Consider the following 18,998-nt stretch of genomic DNA (forward strand, 5'->3'; position numbering starts at 1 on the left):
AACCCAGACCATGAGATGAGAAACTTTGGGTTAAAGTGTTTTTCTTACGAGGGGGATATTTCAGCATGTTCTTATGCAAAAAGTAAAGTGTCGGTGTCGAGGGACACACTAAAGATATAGGAAGAATGGGAGTGGGGCTCGGTTGGGGGTAATTGATAGATGGAGGCCTCAGAAGGGGTGAGGAAGAATGAGCTCTAGAGCACAGATGGAAGGATTGACTTCCAACGGACACCCTTCTTCTGTATTAGGAGAAATCAAGAGGGAAAGATACAATGGCTTATAGAGGGGATGATGGGGAAGGAAGCTGAAGCAGATATTGACATATGGCCCCTTTTTGCTCTGGGAGGCCAGAGGTCAGGCACTGGCTGAGAGCAGAAGGGGATGGATGAGGTCTAGGCCTGAGAGAGTGGCAAGCACTGAAAGCAGGAATGGAAGAGAGGGGACCAAGTGATCAAACTGTGCCGGGGGTCAGTTGAAGCTGAAGGTCCACAAGTTGTAAAGGCACCAGTGTGTTCAGCTGTGGCCATGGGAAATTTCTTCACCCATGCTCAGCAGACTGAGACGAGCTGCAGGAAAAGAGAGCCCATCAAGTTAGTCCCATTGGGAGGAAGAGAATTGAGGACATTGCTCAAAGGGAAGCTGAGATAATGGACCAATGGGAGGTCTCGGTTGGATGACGAGCCAGTGAGGATGGATACCATGGAGTGGGTGGGAGAGTAGAAATCATAGTGAAATTAAACAGCTGGTGTGAGTGGGCTGAAGTGTGAATGTGCTACGAAGAAAGAAAACTGTGGTCCATATTAGCAAGTGCAGCTTAGGAAAACTACAATTTAAATGGTGATGGAGTTCAATGCCATGGCAGGGTTTGGGGTGTGATCATGGAGGCAGTTGGCTGGAATGGAGTGGAAATGAAGGTCTCTAGGATTGAAGCAGACAAGAAACTGAGACCAGAGTTTCAAATGGGCTTCTACTCTCCCTAAGATGATGAAACCACTCAAGATTTTAGCAGGATTTGGAGTGGCAATGGGCTTGAGGAATATGGGAGAATGACTAGGCATTCTCAGTTAAGGATGATGAGAAGGACTAGAAGATTTCATTGTCAGAGGGTTGGGCCTCCAAGAACCAGGACTGCAGCCCAGAGTGAAGGAGGGGACATTACAGTCATGGTAAGGACCCTGGTTTCTGGGACACAGGAGGCTGGGGAAGGATGAGACAGGTTCAGGGGGTAGCAGTGCGACAACGTGAGTTGGTTTCAGAGAGAAGGACAAGCAGGAGTCTGGACCAGAATGAGAAAGGCCAAGATGGTGCAGAAAGGACAGGTGGGCTGGCATTCTGCTTTTTGACTGGGGGAAGGTATGTGGTTGCTACCCTTTCATCCTATCAAATAAGAATAATTAAAAAAAAAACTAGAATCTATTCTCCTCATTATTTTGCAAAAGGACATTCATTTCCCCAGTTAGGAAGGACCACTATCAGCAGGTCATAAAATTACAATATTTTGCCTTCCAGATGGCATCCTTTATACTCCTCCTTATTCCTCGAAAAAACATACAAACTCCCTGTCAAGCTGCCTGTAAGATTTTTGGTTCCCAGATGTGGACTCCCCACCCACTGAGGTGCATAACAACTGGGTTCATGCTCTGTCTCGGATCTGCCTTCTGGGTCAGAGGTCAGAAAACAGCAGCCTGCAGCCTGCAGCCTGTTTTTGTGTAGTGTAGGAGCAAAGAATAGGCCTATCACATTTTTAAAGGGGTGCAAAAAAAAGAATATGCAACAGAGAACAAATGTGGCTGGTGAGGCCTACAATATTTACTGTCTGGCTCTTTACTATCTTCTCAGTGATTTTTCTTCTCAGAAGATATTTACTATCTTCTCAGTGAGAAGAAGCTCACTGATCCTTGTCCTGAAGGCTTATATCTTCTCTGTCCTTCCTTCTGTATCCCTCAATCATTTATGTGGGTCTTTTCTCGTCCTCCTGGGTTACTCAACCAGACCTATATCTGCCTGTGGGACCATCTTGATGTGACAGCATTTCTTTCCAGGAAGATGAGGGGGTAGCAACTGTAACATCACTATTATCAATATTCATTCTTAATATTAAATTTTGGTTCAAAAAGCCCTATTTTACAAGTGACAGCAGAGATGCCATCATGCATTCAATAATGCAGACAGTGGTGAGAGCTCAGGCTCTGGAGGTTGATGTATGGGAGGTCAAATCCTTAACAAATGTTAGTGAGTATGGCTGTACCAAGCAGTTTGCAGGCATTGCATGGCTCTATTCAGCCTTCAGCCTGTGCCCAGAGCTCCCTGATTTATCATGCTGTGGCACACACAGGGGATGATCACAACTGCATGACTCATTGGAGTAAACAGATGGGAAGATGGGACCAACCCTAGCTCCCTCCACCCCTTGCCCTCCCACAAGCTGGAAGGATGAGTAGCAAACTGTGACTCTCGCTGTATGAGAAGCTCTGCTTTATGGTTCAGGTGGTAAAACTGTTCCTGTTCACAAATTAAAACAAAAGACCAATAATTGAGACTTAGAGTATAATTTACTCCGAGTCACAGAGCTGGCAGGAGGCAGAGCTGGGATCTGGCCAGGCAGAGTGCCCCAGAGTGGTCCTTCCTTAAAATGTGCAATGACACCTCTTAGAACAGGAGTGACCAGAAGAGCCACATCAGACAGCTGCGTGTGGATGGAAGGAGACAACACACAGAGCACATCACATTATGTCTGTGCCACTTCGTACAGGAGATGCTTCAACCCTATGAGCCGTTTGAATATGTGCATGCGATAGGGTGGGAAGTATCAGTATGATGAGCATTTTATGCTAGAGAGCAGCACTGGGGCAGGGCAGGCCCTCTGTAAATCAGTGAGTGGACGCTGTCACCGGGTGCACACACTTATTCTGTTACTTGGCTGCAGCTGCCATAACGAAGTACCGCGAACTGGGTAACTTCAACAACAGACATCATTTTCCCACAGCTGTGGAGGCTGTGAGTCTGAGACCAAAGTGTAGACAAGGTTGATTCCTTCCAAGGTCCTTGTGGGAAGGATCTGTCCCCAGCCTCTCCCCTTGGCTTGTGGATGGCACCCTCTCCTTGCGCCTCTTCACTCCATCTTCCCTCTGTGCAAGTGTCTCTGTCAAAATCTCCCTTTTTTATAAGGACATCAGACCACCTTTGGATTAAGGCATACTCTAATGAACTCATTTTAACTTGATTATGTCTGTTAAGAGTCTATCCCAAATAAGGTCACATCCTGAGGACCTAGGGGTTAGGACTGCAATGTATGAATTTTGGGGGGACACAGTTCAACCCATGACACCTACTTTCACCCCTCTGCTAAGCAGTGAGATGCAGAGTTGAAGATAAGAGTGTGCTCACTGAAGAGCTCAAAAGTAGGTATTTGGAGGCTGAACGGAGATGTCAGGATGTCTGGGTATTTTTCTAGGGTTGTGAATGTTAAAAGAGGCCCAGGAGTATCTGCTGCAAGTGTAAAGAATTTCTCCTGGGGAAATGCTGAACCAACCAGTAGCTCTCCTCCCATTTTCATTCTGCAAATAACCACAAAATTACAAGGGTGTCTTTATTTTGTCTTCTTTCCTTGTGTTATCAAAGGAACATCTGGTCTTTGATAAATGCTGTTAAGAACAAACATAGGCCACTATGTCCTGGTTCTCACTGGAATGATGGTCTCTGGTGAGAAAGCAGGATGTCTCAGTGCAATGTTGTCTCCATCAGATGACGATTGGCTGAGATGTGCCTTGGGCTCTTCCTTCCACCAAGTGCCCTGTGGCCATACAGGCCTCCAAGGCAGCTTCCAGTCGCTTTTATTCTGCTTAATACAGGGATCATGAGGGTTTGCTGGGTCCTGAAAGACTTTTCCTGCCTGAAAGGTTTCGGAATGTCGCGGTTTGCCCCAGCCAGCCTGTGCAGGTGTGGAAACCACCTCTTCTATTTTCTAGCTATTCCATATTCAGGAGCAATCACTTGATGAGTGCTGAGGAGCTGAAAGAAATTCCTCTTGGTTTTGATTGCGAGAAGAAGGGTGAGGATCCTGAAGGCTATGGATGCCTTGGAGCTTAGACTCACTGTTGTCTTTATTCTTGATGAGTCCTAAGAAAGTCATGTGATCTTTTTATATAATAAATGGGATGGATCTGTGATTATTTGAACGTTGGAGAGAGTGTCAGGCATTTGCTACTGGTTTGACATTTCTACTCTTGGATCTCATACAAAAATGCTTGGAGGCACTTTCCGCCTGTTTTTCAAATGAGGAAGGCAATGGCCAGAGCAGAAGCTCACCTGTCATTACCTGCCAGCGAGCGGCAGACCTCTGCCTGCGGGGTGCATGTAGCTCTACAGTGATGTGTAATTTTTTTGGCAATTTTTAATGTAAATTATTTTATTTCTTCCATGATGATTTAGTGGGACTATCTTTAAACCAGTACAAATATTTCATAAATAATATCTGGCCACTTTCTAAGCAATTAATTTGTTGCTCAATAAGCCACCTCACATCTTTCAGCAAGCAATACATTAAATTTGAATAGCAAAGACATTACACAATAAATTCAGACACAATTAAAATTTGCTTTAAATATTTCTTTGGGGGAGAGGACATCACACTTCTACTCAATGAAGAGAAACATTTTTACAGTCTGAGGTCTTTTATTTTATTTTAACACCTACTGTGTCATGAACTCATAGGGAATAGGTTCCAGCAGCTCTGGCCCTTCCCACTGGTTCTCACACAGTGTGCTTCTCTGCGTGGAGCAAGCTAGCACTTCAGTTGAGCCCAGGTACCTTTCTCTTCAGATTCTTTTCCTGATCATTTTCCTTCACGTGTTTCAGGAAGCTATCTCGACTCCCAGAGTGCTTAATGTGCTCAATACTCACATTTATTCTCTTGTCAAGAATCATGCCCTTGTTCATTGGCAACGATGCCAGCAGTACGCTGGGGAACACTGTAACCTCTTCCAGTTTGGCCATGGTAACACCTGTGGGGCATTCCATTTTGAACAGTGCCCATTCCCTTGATGTCTACAATATCACCTTTCTTATAGATTCACATATACCTGGCCAAATGAACAACTCCATGTTTTCCAAAAGGCTTGGAGAACATACTGGGTGCCTCTCCTCTTTCCCTTTGTGTTTGTCATTTTGGCGAATTACTGGAAGATGGTGGTTCCAGTTGAAATGCTTTTTGGCAATTTTTAACAGCTGAAAGTAAACCTAGAAATAAACATTTTCTCTTTAACTGGTGTCTGGGAAGGAAGAAAGAAGAAAGAGAAGAAAGGAAATAAAGAAGGAAGGAGGGAGGGAGAGAGTGAAGGAGGGAAGAAAGTAGAATTAAACATGATTATCTACATATCAATGGAAAATTTCAAATATATTCTAGCATAACTTTTTTTCTACTTAGTATCCATTAAAAAAGGAAATCATTGTGGAATGATTAAATCAATCAAATGAAAGCCATCCCTCGGATACTTTTTTTTTTCTTGTGGTGAGAACATTTGAAATTGATTCTCTTAGTAGTTTTGAAATGTGCCATATGTTAACTATAGTCACTGTGCTGTGCAATAGATCTCAAAAAGTATTCTTCTGCATCATATACATATTTCATAACCTTGTATTATACCCCATAAATATGTATAATTATAATTTGTCAGTTAAAAATAAAAATTAAACTTTATAAAAGGGGATATGGTGCTTTCTAGAAAGGAATAGAAGTGCCTCCATGTCACCCACAGGCCCGCCCGTGCAGAGACTGCAGCCATGCTGCCTCCAGGTTGTGAGGTGACCCAAGCTGCCCCATCACCTCCTGCCTCTTTGCTGCCCCAATCATCCCTCCCAGACCCTTCCTTCTCCTCTGCCCTTGTCCCCCCAGCAGCTCTGGTTTGCAGGGGGATATCAACATATAGGGCTGTCCTGGGTGCAAATACTGACTTGCTGCCTTTCAGCTGTTTGGTCTTGGGCAAGTCAGTGGCCCTCTGTGAACCTCCCTTTTCCCTCCTATAAAGTAGGGTTAGGACAGTTCATCTCAATGGATTACCATTAGATGGAACCAGTTAATCTTTACATGACTTTTCAAGCACTTCTTGCCTGCTAAATAGATAGTAGCACTCATTGCTAGTCTATCTGGTCATAGAGGAAAGAGGCTGTGTGACCTCCATGAGTCTCTCTTCCTTCAGGGCCACTGTTGCCCCTCTGCCTATGGAAAGGGCAGGGCCTCTTACTTCCAAGGGCATATTCTCCTCCAAGGTCTTAGGGCCTGCTGGTGAGCTACTCATACTCACGGAAAGAGTCACCAAGACCTTTAGCCATCATGCTGTGGGGCTGGATAAGGGCTGGGAAGGTGCCTATTAGCTGCTGGGAATGAGGGCTGATCTGTCAATTACCACCTCAACGAGGAGGTCCAAGACTATAGCACAGCAGGAGAAAAGCACAGTCCCTGTGCCCTGCTGGTAGGACCGCAACTGAGTTCTGCACTGTGACCTGGGGCTGTCTCTATAAGCTTGGGGTGCCTCTGTAACCTTGGGGGTGCATCTATGACCTTGAACGATGCCTCTATAACCTTAGGTGGTGTCTCTATGATCTGGGGAAGTATCCTGTGGTCTTTCCTCCAGTGCCTCAATGTCCCCATCTGTTATGAAGATCAGTGCTAGTTAACATAAGTGACTGAAATTACACTGTAAATCAATACTGTTTTCACTTTTGATTGTGTGTTGTGTTTGGTGAGTGGGTGAGAGTAGGGGACACACAGGACCACCCTGTAAAAGTGGAGGGTTGCAATGTAGCTGGAGTGACTGACCCTGCCAACCACAGGTCTGCCTGGTACCCTGGAGGACCATAGGTGGTGAGTGCCGTGACCAGATGCGGATATTCAAATGGTTATCCCGGCACCAGCATGAGAATGGCCTGAGTGGGCTGAGACTCATGATCAGGAGGCCCTTGTTTGGAGCCTGCGTGGTAACTGCAGTGAAATTGGTGAGGCCAGAACTAGGTGGAAAAGACAAGACAGTTCCCAGAGGGGCTGAGCACGTAGACTCCACTGGGAGGAGGCAATAAGGATGATAGGATTTCTGGTTTGGGCAATGGAGTGAGTGCTGGAAATATTCCCTGAGGAAAGAAAGAACACGGTGTAGGAGTGAAAAGGAGCACTGGGGGACAGTAATGGCGTCATTCTGGGACATGCTAAGCTCGTGAAACCTTGAAACACTGATGTTTATAGATGTTACTGCAATTCAGCAGCAAGTTTCCCATGAAAACTGAGGCCCTGCCCGTGGCACCAGCAGGCACACTGCGCAGGAGGTGAGAGGTTGTGGAGGCCCTCCTGGGCAGGAAGCAAGCTGCCCTGGGACAGGGGGACAGGGGGACAGTGGGGCGAGGGGAGGAGGGGTCAGGTGGAAGTCAGGAGAGAGATGTTTGGTGGGGACACCACTGACAGTAGTTTGGGCTCCTGTGCCCCTTAAAGAACACCCCCGGTACTTCTATCTAGGCTGACAGCTGCATCATTTTGAAAAGACAGTGTCCAAACTGCATCAGGAACCAAGCAGCTTGACCCAGAGATGGTGAAGGTGGCTGTGTTTGCTGAGTATTTCCCCTGGGCAGCAGCTCACGTCTAGTAACTCATTCAATTGTGGTTATAACCCTAGGAGAGACAGTCTCTTAATATCACCATTTTATAGATGAGGAAACTGAGGCTCAGAGAAGGGGAGTGGTTTGCCCAAAGTCACACAGTGTACTCTGGCTGTTTTACTGTGTCCCATTTTGACATACACTCGTAGCCAATTGTTAGTGTCAGCTGCTGGGTGTGTTCAACTCTTCTGTGGTTTCTGGCAATATAAGGGGACCCTGACTTTATTCTCTAACCAGCGTTGGCTTCCCGGGAGGTGCACAGAGGGCTGCGTGGTCTCACACCACTAGGGAGCATGCCAGTGAGCACGGAGGGGCATCCCTTCTTACCAGGCAGGACAGTCACTCTGTAGGAGCCAACCTGTCCGGCTTTCCTCTCGGCTCACCTCTCCCTCCTACTCCATCTTCTCCCTGCTCTGGAGGAAAAGGACTCCTTTCCTGAGACCTGGATCCAAGGGCCTAGAGCAAAGGTGCTGATGGATTAATTTACCCCACAAAGGCAATGGTCCATGTGTCATCTACTGAGAGACATTATGCTTATTAGAGATCATGAACAAGGGCAATGCGTAACACAAAGATCTTTAAGATTAGAGTTTCTCAGGGTAGTTAAGGGACTTGTCTGAGGACACACAGTGTCAGGCTGAGTGAGGTTTAGAACTCAGAACTGTCTCTTCACTAGCCCAAGCTGTGTCTCCAGCAATCATGGCCAAAACAAAACCAAAACCAAAAAGGGTATCTTAGAGACCATGGTCATTTTCAAACTTGGATGTGTGTCAGAATCACCAGGAAAGTTAATAGACTACAGAGGCCCCGGCTCTTTGAAGTGAGAACTGGGCCTGGACTTTGGAATTTTTGTCACATTTCCCAAGAGAATCTGGTACTCACCCAAGTTTGAGGACTATGATGGACGGTAAGAATCGTCTTAAATATTTTGGTTTCTTAGACTGTTTTTCCAGGCTGCCACCTCTGGCTGTCAGGTACAGTCCTGAAGTATCGGAGGAGGCCCCTTAAACAGTTGTTGAATGAATACACGATTGAAAGAACAAATATACGCAGCTGACTTAGTTAATACCGCAGGTTTTCAATCTACAGCCTCGTGGAGGCATATCCTTGCTAGATTGGAATATAGTGTTGGTCCTGTTTTCAAAGTAACCACACAACAAAGAGCCTATTAATATTATGAATAGTCCGTTTTATTTTGACATTAGTAGAAAAGTCAGTAGACTTAAACAGGAAAAAATAGATAGGCAAATAATTTAAAAGATGAAATGTTAATTTTTGAGTTGTAGGTTTTTTGAATCATGAATCATGATTTCAGTTTTGAATTTTTTAATGTGATTTGGCCAGTGGTTTTAAAATGTGTATTAGAATGGGCCATAATATGTAGTTGGCTGGAATCTCAGAAAACCTGGCACGTTTTAAGGTTTCAGAATTTTATTTTGGCCATTTTCATGTTAATTTTTTTTTTTAGTAAACTCCTGTCACCCAGGGAGATATTTGTTGAAGTGTTGACTGGAGGTTGGCTGTCTGGTATTTTGTTGTTTTAGTTTGGGATGATTTATTTTTTATTGCAAGAATTTAGTAAAGCAGGCAGAGTTCAAAAGACAGAGCCTTTTTAATTTAGGCCTTTAAAATTGTGGACTTTATTTTTATGCTAAATCTGAAATGTCATGGGACTGGAGTGGAGCTGGAAGGAGGAGTAAGACCGGGAGAAGGGGGAGGAGAGGCGGGGATGGAAGAAAACACGAGTTGACTTTCTAAGTTTTTTTATGTGTTTTTAAATTTTTTTTTAAGTTTATGGAGTCCTTTTGTTTCCATTGAGTGTGTAGATCAATTAGTTTGGAGATTTTTTACAAGGTTTTTGTTGTGCCCGTTAAAGTCTTTAATTTTTCTTGGGCCAAATATTGTTACATAGACCAAAAATATAGCCAGCCAGACAAACAAAAACTAGAATTAGACCAGATTGAGTATTTTAGTGGATGCAGATTTTTAGTATTAGCTTCATTTTTGGAGAACTCAAGTCTAAATTATATTTGGGACTTGACCCTGATCAGGATTTGTTTTAGGATGGAACTCGAACTTATAATTTTAGACAAGGATAGAACTTTAATTTACAATTTTGGACTATAAAAATAGGACTTGAATTTATAATTTTATGATGGGATTAAAGACAATTAAAGGCATAGGCATATATTAATGAGGTATTTGTTAGAAATATGTCTAATTTAGTTCTTTTTTTTTTTTTTTTTAAGGAAAGTAGTGTCAAGGGAGCCTGGAGCGTTGAGACAGAGAACTAGGAATCTTCCAGTCGAATCTTTAGACCAACCAGTCTAGGTGGCCACTCAGGGTCAGTAAAGGGGACCCATACCCCACTAAGAGGATAAAGTGTCTTGAACCAGTTTGGTCTCACCCCTGTCTGTGAGTTTCATTGATGGTGATTTTAGTAAGTTGTCCTGTTAGAAAATATAAACACATAAGTAAATAGCTTTTCTCTATGTCAACAATAACCATTTTGAAAATATAGTGGAATAATATCATATTCTATTCTTAATGGCATCAAATATTAAGTATAATATTAAATAACATTCAAATTAAAAAATTTTCTCTCAAATTAATGTTTAACTTTGAGATCATTCCAAGTAATAACCCAATGAAGCTTTCTCGAACCTTGAAATGGTAAATTTTATCCAAAAGGATAAATAGCCAAGGAGATATTTTACAAAACAAAACAATGTGGAGAAACTTTTACCATTTGATGATAAAATACAGAGTGACTATGGTTTAAGCAGGATGGAGGTAGAGCCACGATTTGCAAAGACATTCATGGAAAAGAAGAAACAGCCACCCAAACAAATTCACTTACAGATGAGTACTCACGATGCAATAAGCATGCATTTTGAATTAAAGGAGAGATTATATTTTAAAATAAATGACACTAGCATTGCAATCTATGAACTAAAAATAGAAAAATGAAAAAACAAAATAAAAATTAATCAATAAACCATAGACTCTATTTTTTAGGAAAAGACACTTTGGGTGAGCTTGGAAGCTGCTACCACCTCATTCATCTGGAGGGGAAGTCTGTGATGTACTAACTCTGGGTTCTGTACCTGCAAGAACTGTCTCCAGCCCTAGATAGCACTACCACTTGATTAGCCATGCTAACACTGGCTAAGCCGATTGGCTAAGCAAAAGGGTGTATTACTGGATCGTCTGTTTCCTTGTCTGTAAACTCGGACAGTGACAGTACCCACCTCATTGGTTATCATGAATGCTAAATGCAGCAGTGTTGCAAGTTCCAAGCAAATAGTAAACTCTCACAAAATGCTGCCAAGAGCCCCAACTTTCCTGCTTCGTCATCCTTCTGCCTCCACAAAGAGTTTGTTCTCAGAATTTTCATGAGATGCTTGTGGACCTCCCAGATGTTGGATTCTGCACAAAAGCAGTGGCTCATCCAGGGGTTCATGCAGGCCAGGGGACAGTGGCAGGTGGAGGGAATGGCAGGACTTGGCTCCAGGCCCTGGAATGGTGACAGATGAACTGGCTTTCACTCAGAGATGAAATTCACTCTTTAATTATAGTGCTTTCTCCCAGACATTAACCTAAACACGGAGTATGGCCAAGGCATCCATTTTAAGACCATAATTGGTGAGTCTAGCCCTAAAACCCTTTCATAGAACTTCTCTAAAATTGCAGTGTTCTCACCTTCTAAAAATATGCAGCTCAGTTTGGTCATGTTGCAAAAATGCCCCTTATATTGACCATGAAAATAGCAACATGTGGAGGACGCTTAAGAAAATGAAAGCCCAGCATCTTTTGCAGTCAAGCCAGGTCCCAAGTTCAGGAAGACACGGCTCCTCAGTCTTAGGATGGCACCCACTGCTCCAGGACAGAGTATGGAGGTTTACCTTCCTCTTGCCGAGCCTGTGTGAAACTGGTTATGTTATTTGGCAACTTCTCTGGATGAATCTTTTCTCTCTCTTATTTTTTCTTTCTTTTTTTAATGTAAAAAAGTATAGACATGTCATAGACTGAATGTTTGCATCCTCCTCAAATTTATATGTTGGAACCCTAACCTCCAATGGGATGTTATTAAAAGGTGGGGACTTTGGGCACTGATCAGGGCGCAGAGCCCTCATGATGGGGTCGGTGCCATTCTAAGAAGAAGCAACAGAGGGCTTGCTTGGTCTTTCTGTTCTCTGCCATGTGATGATATAGCAAGAAGACAGCTATCCATCAAGCAGAAAGAGGGCACCACCAAGAACCCAATCATGTTGGCCCCCCACTTTCAAACTTCCAGCCTCCAGAACTGTGAGAAATAAATGTTTGTTGTTTAAGCCAGCCAGCCTATGATATTCTGTTATAGCAGCTTGAGCAACCAAAACATGGCACTAGATTGTTTTGCTGCTTTATTTACCAGTCTAATTTTAGTGAACTCTCCACCAGTGTGCTGGTTGTCAAAGACAGGTTTAAGATAAAAATTATAAACTTCCCTGTATAGCTAAGAGCAGGGTGTTATCAAAGGCAAAAACCCTTTCATACCTGATGATAACGTTCTGGAAAAGGTGCTCAGCTGCATAGGAAACTCAGACGGGATAGATGGAGCATTGACTTAGAGCCAAGACACCTGATTCTGTTCTGGTCTAGTTATTTTCCAGCTCCATGTTCTGAAAAATGTCATATAACTTCTCCGAGTTTCTGACTCCTCCTCTGTGAAAGAGGCACTAGAGCCCCTACCCAACCCCTCATTTGGGTGCTGTTGGGATCAAACATGATGATGAAGTGAATATGGTTTGTAAACTTCAAAGTGCTATGCTTGAGATCGCCATAGTGTTCTGCTAACACAAGGTAAATGCTACCAAATATTTATTAAACAACACACTACTGTGGTCTTCTGGGAAAAGAAGCAAGAAAACAAGAAAGAAGAAAACACAAAAGCAAGCAAGAAGGTGTGTGTGTGTTACAGAGAGAGAGAGATTTTCTTTATTAATGATCACTGATGCCCCACTGAACATCTCTCCAGGGGTGTTCTGGAATCAACTCTCCCAAATGATCATGGAAGCCTGTCTTGGGAGGCAGCCTTTCAAGCTCTTCAGTGTTATTTGTGGAAAGTATGATACATCCATTGACCTAGAATCACAGTCCTTTGTCTCAGTGGAAACCTAAGTGGAAACTCAGGATCCGCCTCACTCGGTCTGGCTCTAGGCATGGCCCTTGCACCAGATGGGACGAGCTCACCTCCTCACCTCTGCCCAAGCCATCTCTGTGGCTGCTACACCTGTGCTTCCCTCCCCCGTGCTGAGACGGCCACGTCCTACATACAGGACTGGGGAGGCAGCACCAGAGAGCAGTTGAAGGGCACAAGCTTCACTACATACAAAGGCCAATTCCAATCCTGTTCCACTGAGCAGCAACAGTGCCCTCACAGGCCGGTCGTTTTAACCTCTTGTGTCTTATTTTCTTCATATATAAAGGAAGATGTCTTAGCTGGAGTTTTCCGAGAAGCAGACTCTCAGATGGAGATTTGCATGCAAGAAGCTTGGTGCAGAGTATGCTTGGGATATAGAAGGAAGTGAGGGGCAGGATTGGCCAGAGGAAGAAGAACTTTGATGCAAATCAAATGATGGCCCCACTGATCTTCCAGTGAGCTCTGAAGCTAGGCTGGCCGTTCAGATTTGTTCCGTCTTAAGGCTGGGGGTACGAACCTTTATCTACCCCCATGGACAGTGTTGGGATGCAGGCTGTCCTTGGGGAAGGGGAGGCAGTTCTCTTAGATCAAAGGCAATTCCTGAAGAGAGACTCAGTTGGGAGCTGCCAGCCATCAGCTTAACAACAGTTGGGGAAATGAGAGCCTTGGTCCTGCAGAGGGGTCTCAGTCCTGCAGGGGGTGTAGATGGCACTCCACAGTGTCCCTTACAGAAAACAACTGATAGCAACTGATGTAGTGTCTGTAAAGACCTGAGCATAGTACCACATGATTAACCTGATACGTCTGTTAGTATCATTATTACCTCGTATTTTTTTAACTGTTGCTTTGTAACAATTATATCATGATGTTTTTCTTTTCTTCTCAACTTCTCTCCCACTACTATGAGCTGTTTAATAGAAACAGCCATGCTTTCTGTTTGTTTCATTCTGTTTTCAACCTTTGTATTCCTAGGCTTGAGCACAGAGTCTGGCTCATAAATAATTTAATAAATACTTGTAGAATGGAAAGACGGATCAAGCTATAAGATTGCACAGGAATGGAGACCACAAGGAGGATGCCCCTGAGGCTGCCTTTGGGGATACTGGGTAATACACGGCTGTCTTTGTTGCTCACCAGGTGACAACTGCATGTGACTGTCTGTTGTCTTCTTTCCTAGTGTCTCTGGACTCATGGCAGTCCCTGGCCCTCTCTTCAGTGGTTGTTGATCCATCCATTAGGCACTTTGATATTGCCCATGTCAGCATTGCTGCCACCAGCAATTTCTCTGCTGTTCGAGACCTCTGTTTGTCGGGTAAGGGGAGTTTCCAACCCCCAGGTAGGGTGGGACAAAACCTCACACAAGTGCTGCTTAAGATTCTCACCTTAGAGAAACACATGAGACACTACGATAACCTAGGATGCTTGGAAGTAAGGGATTAACCTGGGGAAGAAGACCTGGGTGAAGTCTCCTCATTACCCCACAGTGCAGCCAAGGTGTCCAAGGGAATATGCCAGCCAGAAGATGAGGGACATAAATCCAGGTCAGAGGAAGATGAGAAGAATGATCTAGTGGGTTAATCTGAGTCAGAAAAGATGCACATGCATGGCAGCTCTGGCAGCTGACCTCAGATAGCAGGTGGGCTGTTGTGGTGAGGAGGAAGTACACTTGTCTGGCCAGTGGGATACAGCTAAGAGCTATTGTTTTGGTAAAACTCAAATTTTAGGAGACATTTTTCAATGCAGTTGAGTAACTTTTTAATAGGCAAAGCTGCCCACAGATGCATAATTCCTTTAGAGAGTTTTTGGTCATTGTTGGTATTTAAACAAAAGCTAGGTAACCACTTGATGGGAATGTTCTACAAAGAATTTTAGCTTCTGAAAGAGGCAGACATCAGATAACATTTATACCCTTGCCAAGATTCTAACCCCCTCTGAGGTTCTATGAATTCCATGAATCTCCTTCTCTGAAAGGTTGGATAATAATATGCACAAAGCTATGCATATCTTGCAGATTGGACCACCATGTACAGATATGCAGGTTATGCACTGCACACCTCTGGGGGGTACCATTCACAGAAATTGAGCTATAAATAGGGCTGTCAGGCTGTCAACAACCTGACCAATCAAATGAAGCAACACTTTTTCAGAACTGTTCTTAGGACTGAATGTCATGTAGTTTAAATTGTCTAGTGCAGAACTTGACATGCATGGGAAAGGGCATGGTCCCTAGTGGAACAGTGGGTATGGTGCCAGCTGAGGAGGCACTGAAGAACAGGAGAGGAAGACAGGGCTGAAGATAAAGGCTGGAGTATGGAGAGCCTTGTTTGAGGTAATTCTTAAGTGCATGGGGAGCCATGGAGATATATTAAGCAGGGAAATAACAAGGGCACATTTACAAATTAAATGAACAAAAAAGACCTTAATGCCGCATGGAAAGTAGATTGATCAGAGGGTTGGGTTTCACATTGCTACCATTTTATTTCCATCTCCTGGTACAGTGCCTAGGATTTATTGTAGTGCTCACATAAATGAGTGATTGCATGACTGATGGATGGATTCATGGATTCATGGATGCATGAGCGGATGAAAGGATAGATGGATGGAAGGGTGGATGAGTGGATGGGTGGATGGATGGATTGATGGATTCATGGATGCATGATTTGATGAAAGGGTAGATGGATGGAAGAGTAGATGAGTGGGTGGGTGGATGGATGAATGGATGGACAGATGGTTGGATTCATGGATGCATGATTGGATAGCAGGATAGATGGATGGAAGGGTGCATGAGTGGATGAGTGGTTGGATGGATGACTGGATGAATGCATGAGTGAAGTAACATCTCTGAGGCCCAAGCGTCACTCTTCTCCCTCTTTTCTGCAGAATGTTCCCAACATGAGGCCTGTCTCATCACCACTCTGCAAACCCAACCTGGGGCTGTGAGATGTATGTTCTATGCTGATACTCAAAGCTGCACACATAGTCTGCAGGGCCAGAACTGCCAACTTCTGCTTCGTGAAGAGGCCACCCACATCTACCGGAAGCCAGGTAAGCCCGAGTCTATGCCTTTGCAGCCATCCTGGGAAACTGGGTCTGGGGAAGGGACTGTTTAAACACATGGTGAGTTGGAGGACAGTGGCTTTTTTTGGCCAAAGTTCTGGGCTAGGTGGCACTCGCTTGAAGTAGACCGAAGGAAGGTAGAAAAAATTCCTACTTCTGTATCACTTTTATTCATTTATTCCTTTGAGTTACAGAAGCCATCTTGGTTTTGAAGAGTTTCTCAGTAAAATAATTCAAGAGCCCACTTTTTATTATGGTTTTGTAGTTTAGAGAGTTCTTTCACAGGCCTTATCTCATTTGGTCCTCACACTAATCCTGTGTGGTGGCAGGATAAGGGCTTTATCCCTGTCTTAGAAATCAGAAGGCTATAGCCCAGAGAATTTCAGTTAATTCTATGATTTCACACAGCTAGTGATGATGGAGCTGGAACTTGGAGCCAGATCACCTATGTCAAGATGCAGTCCTCTCCCACAAAGTCATGCAGCCTAACTATCGCATCATAAACACTTTGGAGAGAGAAGCTGTTCCTGGCTGAGTTTAGTTTTAAAACACGTGTCAGATACTATGTTGGTTCTGGGTCTCCAGGCAAGGCAAGGAGTAGCCATAAATCCATCACTAAGTAAGACTGCTAAGAGCTGTACAACAGGAAACAGGGACTGGGCATCTGGGGGAAGCCCCTCCCCCACTAGACATGTTTATTGGATGAAATTGATGACTGTTGTTAGTTACATCTGCCATCTTGTCTTCTAGAGCAAGATTCTACAACCATACTTTTCTGTTAACACTAATCAGCTGCTATTGTAGCATGGGAGCAGCAATAAACAACATGTAAACCAGTAAATGTGACTGTGTTCCAATAAAACTTTATTTACAAAAGCAAGCAGCAGCAGATTTGGCCCCATGCTGTCCTAGAGCATTGACAGTCCTTTGGTTCTGTCTTGATGCCATAGATATCTTCCTCTTCTGCCCCCTCCTCAGCCTTAGCCTTCAGACCACAGGAGTGTCTTCCAGACCTGAGAATGCTTTGATTGCTATGTGATGAGCTGTTAGGCCCTCAATCATAAGTCTTGCCCTCTCTTTATCTGGACATTTATATTATTCAGTCAAGCTATGTAGATTTTTTTCTGAGACAGAGTCTCACTCTGTCACTCAGGCTGGAGTGCAGTTGCACAATCTCGGGTCACTGCAACCTCTGCCTCCCGGGTTCAAGTGATTCTCATGCCTTGCTGGGAATACAGGTGCATGCCACGATGCCCAGCTAATTTTTGTATTTTTAATAGAGATAGGGTTTTGCCATGCTGGCCAGGCTGGTCTTGAACTCCTGGCTTCAAGGGATTCACCTGCTTCGGCCTCCCAAAGTGCTGGGATTATAGATTTTAATAGTATATTTCACAACAGTGTAGCCAATATGTGTGGTAGTTCTGCTGAAAAATGACTTAACATTGAGGTTTGAGTTCTGTAAAACACAAATTAGACTGCTTCTCTATTACTTCAGTGTGACTAAAACTCAATGGGAAATGCTCACTTCCAAAAGATGTGTGCACATATGCATCTACAGGTGTCTCAACTTTCACACAGACATTATTTGTTTACAGCTAATACACATGGCCACAGAGAGTTTTCTTAACCCAGGTAGTCACATGGCCTCTGTGGGTATTCTAGAAAGAATCTACTATCTCTGCAAAAGAATTTGAAAGAGATAACTTCACATCTAACATTTTCTCCGTGTTTGATCTCATTGAGTTGGGGATTCACTGGGCAGCCTCTGAAGGGAAGACTGAATACCACTGCCATGGGAAAGCAGGCCTGAATTCCCCCAAAATTCTTCCGCCTTTATATTTGTTCTGGCTTTGCTCCCGCCTTTGGATGATGCCACGTACATAAAATGTGGCTGTTTCCTGCATAGCAGAATGAGGTTCCAGCACTTCAGCAGCCATGGTCCTGAGTGCTTGCCCGAGACCCCTTGATTTATGATTGTGACAGGAAGTTTTGCAAGGAGGAACTATGGGGGTGACATCAGCCATGATTTGTGATTGAGGCCAGATTAAAAAACAGCAACTGTTCTTTCCAGCCTGAGTTTCCATTTTGAGTTCTAACTCATATTACAATGTCTTTGCAACAGAGAAGGCTTCGTTTGCTCTTTTTTTCTTCTTTCTCTTTTTTTCTCTCCCTGTGTCCCCCCACCCCTGCCAATTCCTTCCTTTTTTCCTTCCACTCATTCATTCATTCATTCTTTCATTTACTTATGTGTTGGACTTCTGCCATTTTTCAGGCACTGAGCTTGGAACATTACAGGTATTATTATTTATTTCTGTTGTAGGAGACGCTATTGTTCCCATTTCATAGGCAGAAAGACTGTGAAGTTTTTCCAATAACTAGCTGTTCCATAAGCATAAAACCCAGATCTGCTTGACTCCTTAACCAGTTCACCATGGTGACGTTCAGTGACCTGGAAGTCAAGGACAGACATGATACCCAGGCTTCCCAACCTCAGAACCCGCTGACATTTGGGGCTAGAGTATTCTTTGTTGTATATGTGTGAGAGCAGTGGTTGTCCTACTGTAGGATGTCTAACAACAGCCCTGGCCGGGCGCCAGTATTGCGCCCACCAGATGTCGGTGGCATCTCTCCCTGACCCCTGTGACAGCCAAAAATGTCTCCAGATGTGGTCAAATGTCCCCTGTGGGCAAAATTACTTCCAGTTGAGAACCTCTATATGATACAAAGCTCCTGCGGAGTAGATGGACTTCTATCTGCCTGTCTGCCTCTCGGTCTGTCTGCAGGTCTATGTGCCTCCTCTCCCCACTGTCTTGTTCAGTCGCCACTGCAGAAGATACACATTTTTATAGAAGGATCTGCAGAGAAAGCAGAAAGGCTTTGTCTTTCAATCAGCCGAGAGTGGAGTTCAGCAGACCAAATCTACATGTCAGAAATAAGAGACTTCTCACACACACTTGAAGTATCTCTCCATGAGTATTTACCGCTTCCTTTGTGCAGGGCTTTGAGTCCTGTGTGGCATCAGACAGGCCTGTCTTAAGTTCCTGAAAAAAGTACTTGGCGCTGAGTCTGGGCCCAACAAAAGTTTACTGGATCAATCAATGAATGAAAGAAA

At 44.0% G+C, this 18,998-nt stretch overlaps 1 protein-coding gene across 1 annotated transcript in view; it reads left to right on the plus strand.

Annotated features, from left to right (window-relative positions):
• Positions 1-18,998, plus strand: part of TG (thyroglobulin) — a 275,016-nt gene that overhangs the window by 134,728 nt on the left and 121,290 nt on the right. The window contains exons 36-37 of the mRNA XM_055287302.1: positions 14,007-14,141; positions 15,710-15,874. Coding sequence (XP_055143277.1) covers positions 14,007-14,141; positions 15,710-15,874 — 300 coding nt within the window. The remainder of the gene's footprint in view (positions 1-14,006; positions 14,142-15,709; positions 15,875-18,998) is intronic.

Source organism: Symphalangus syndactylus, chromosome 7 (assembly GCF_028878055.3).
Source record: "Symphalangus syndactylus isolate Jambi chromosome 7, NHGRI_mSymSyn1-v2.1_pri, whole genome shotgun sequence".
Lineage (NCBI taxonomy): Eukaryota > Metazoa > Chordata > Mammalia > Primates > Hylobatidae > Symphalangus > Symphalangus syndactylus.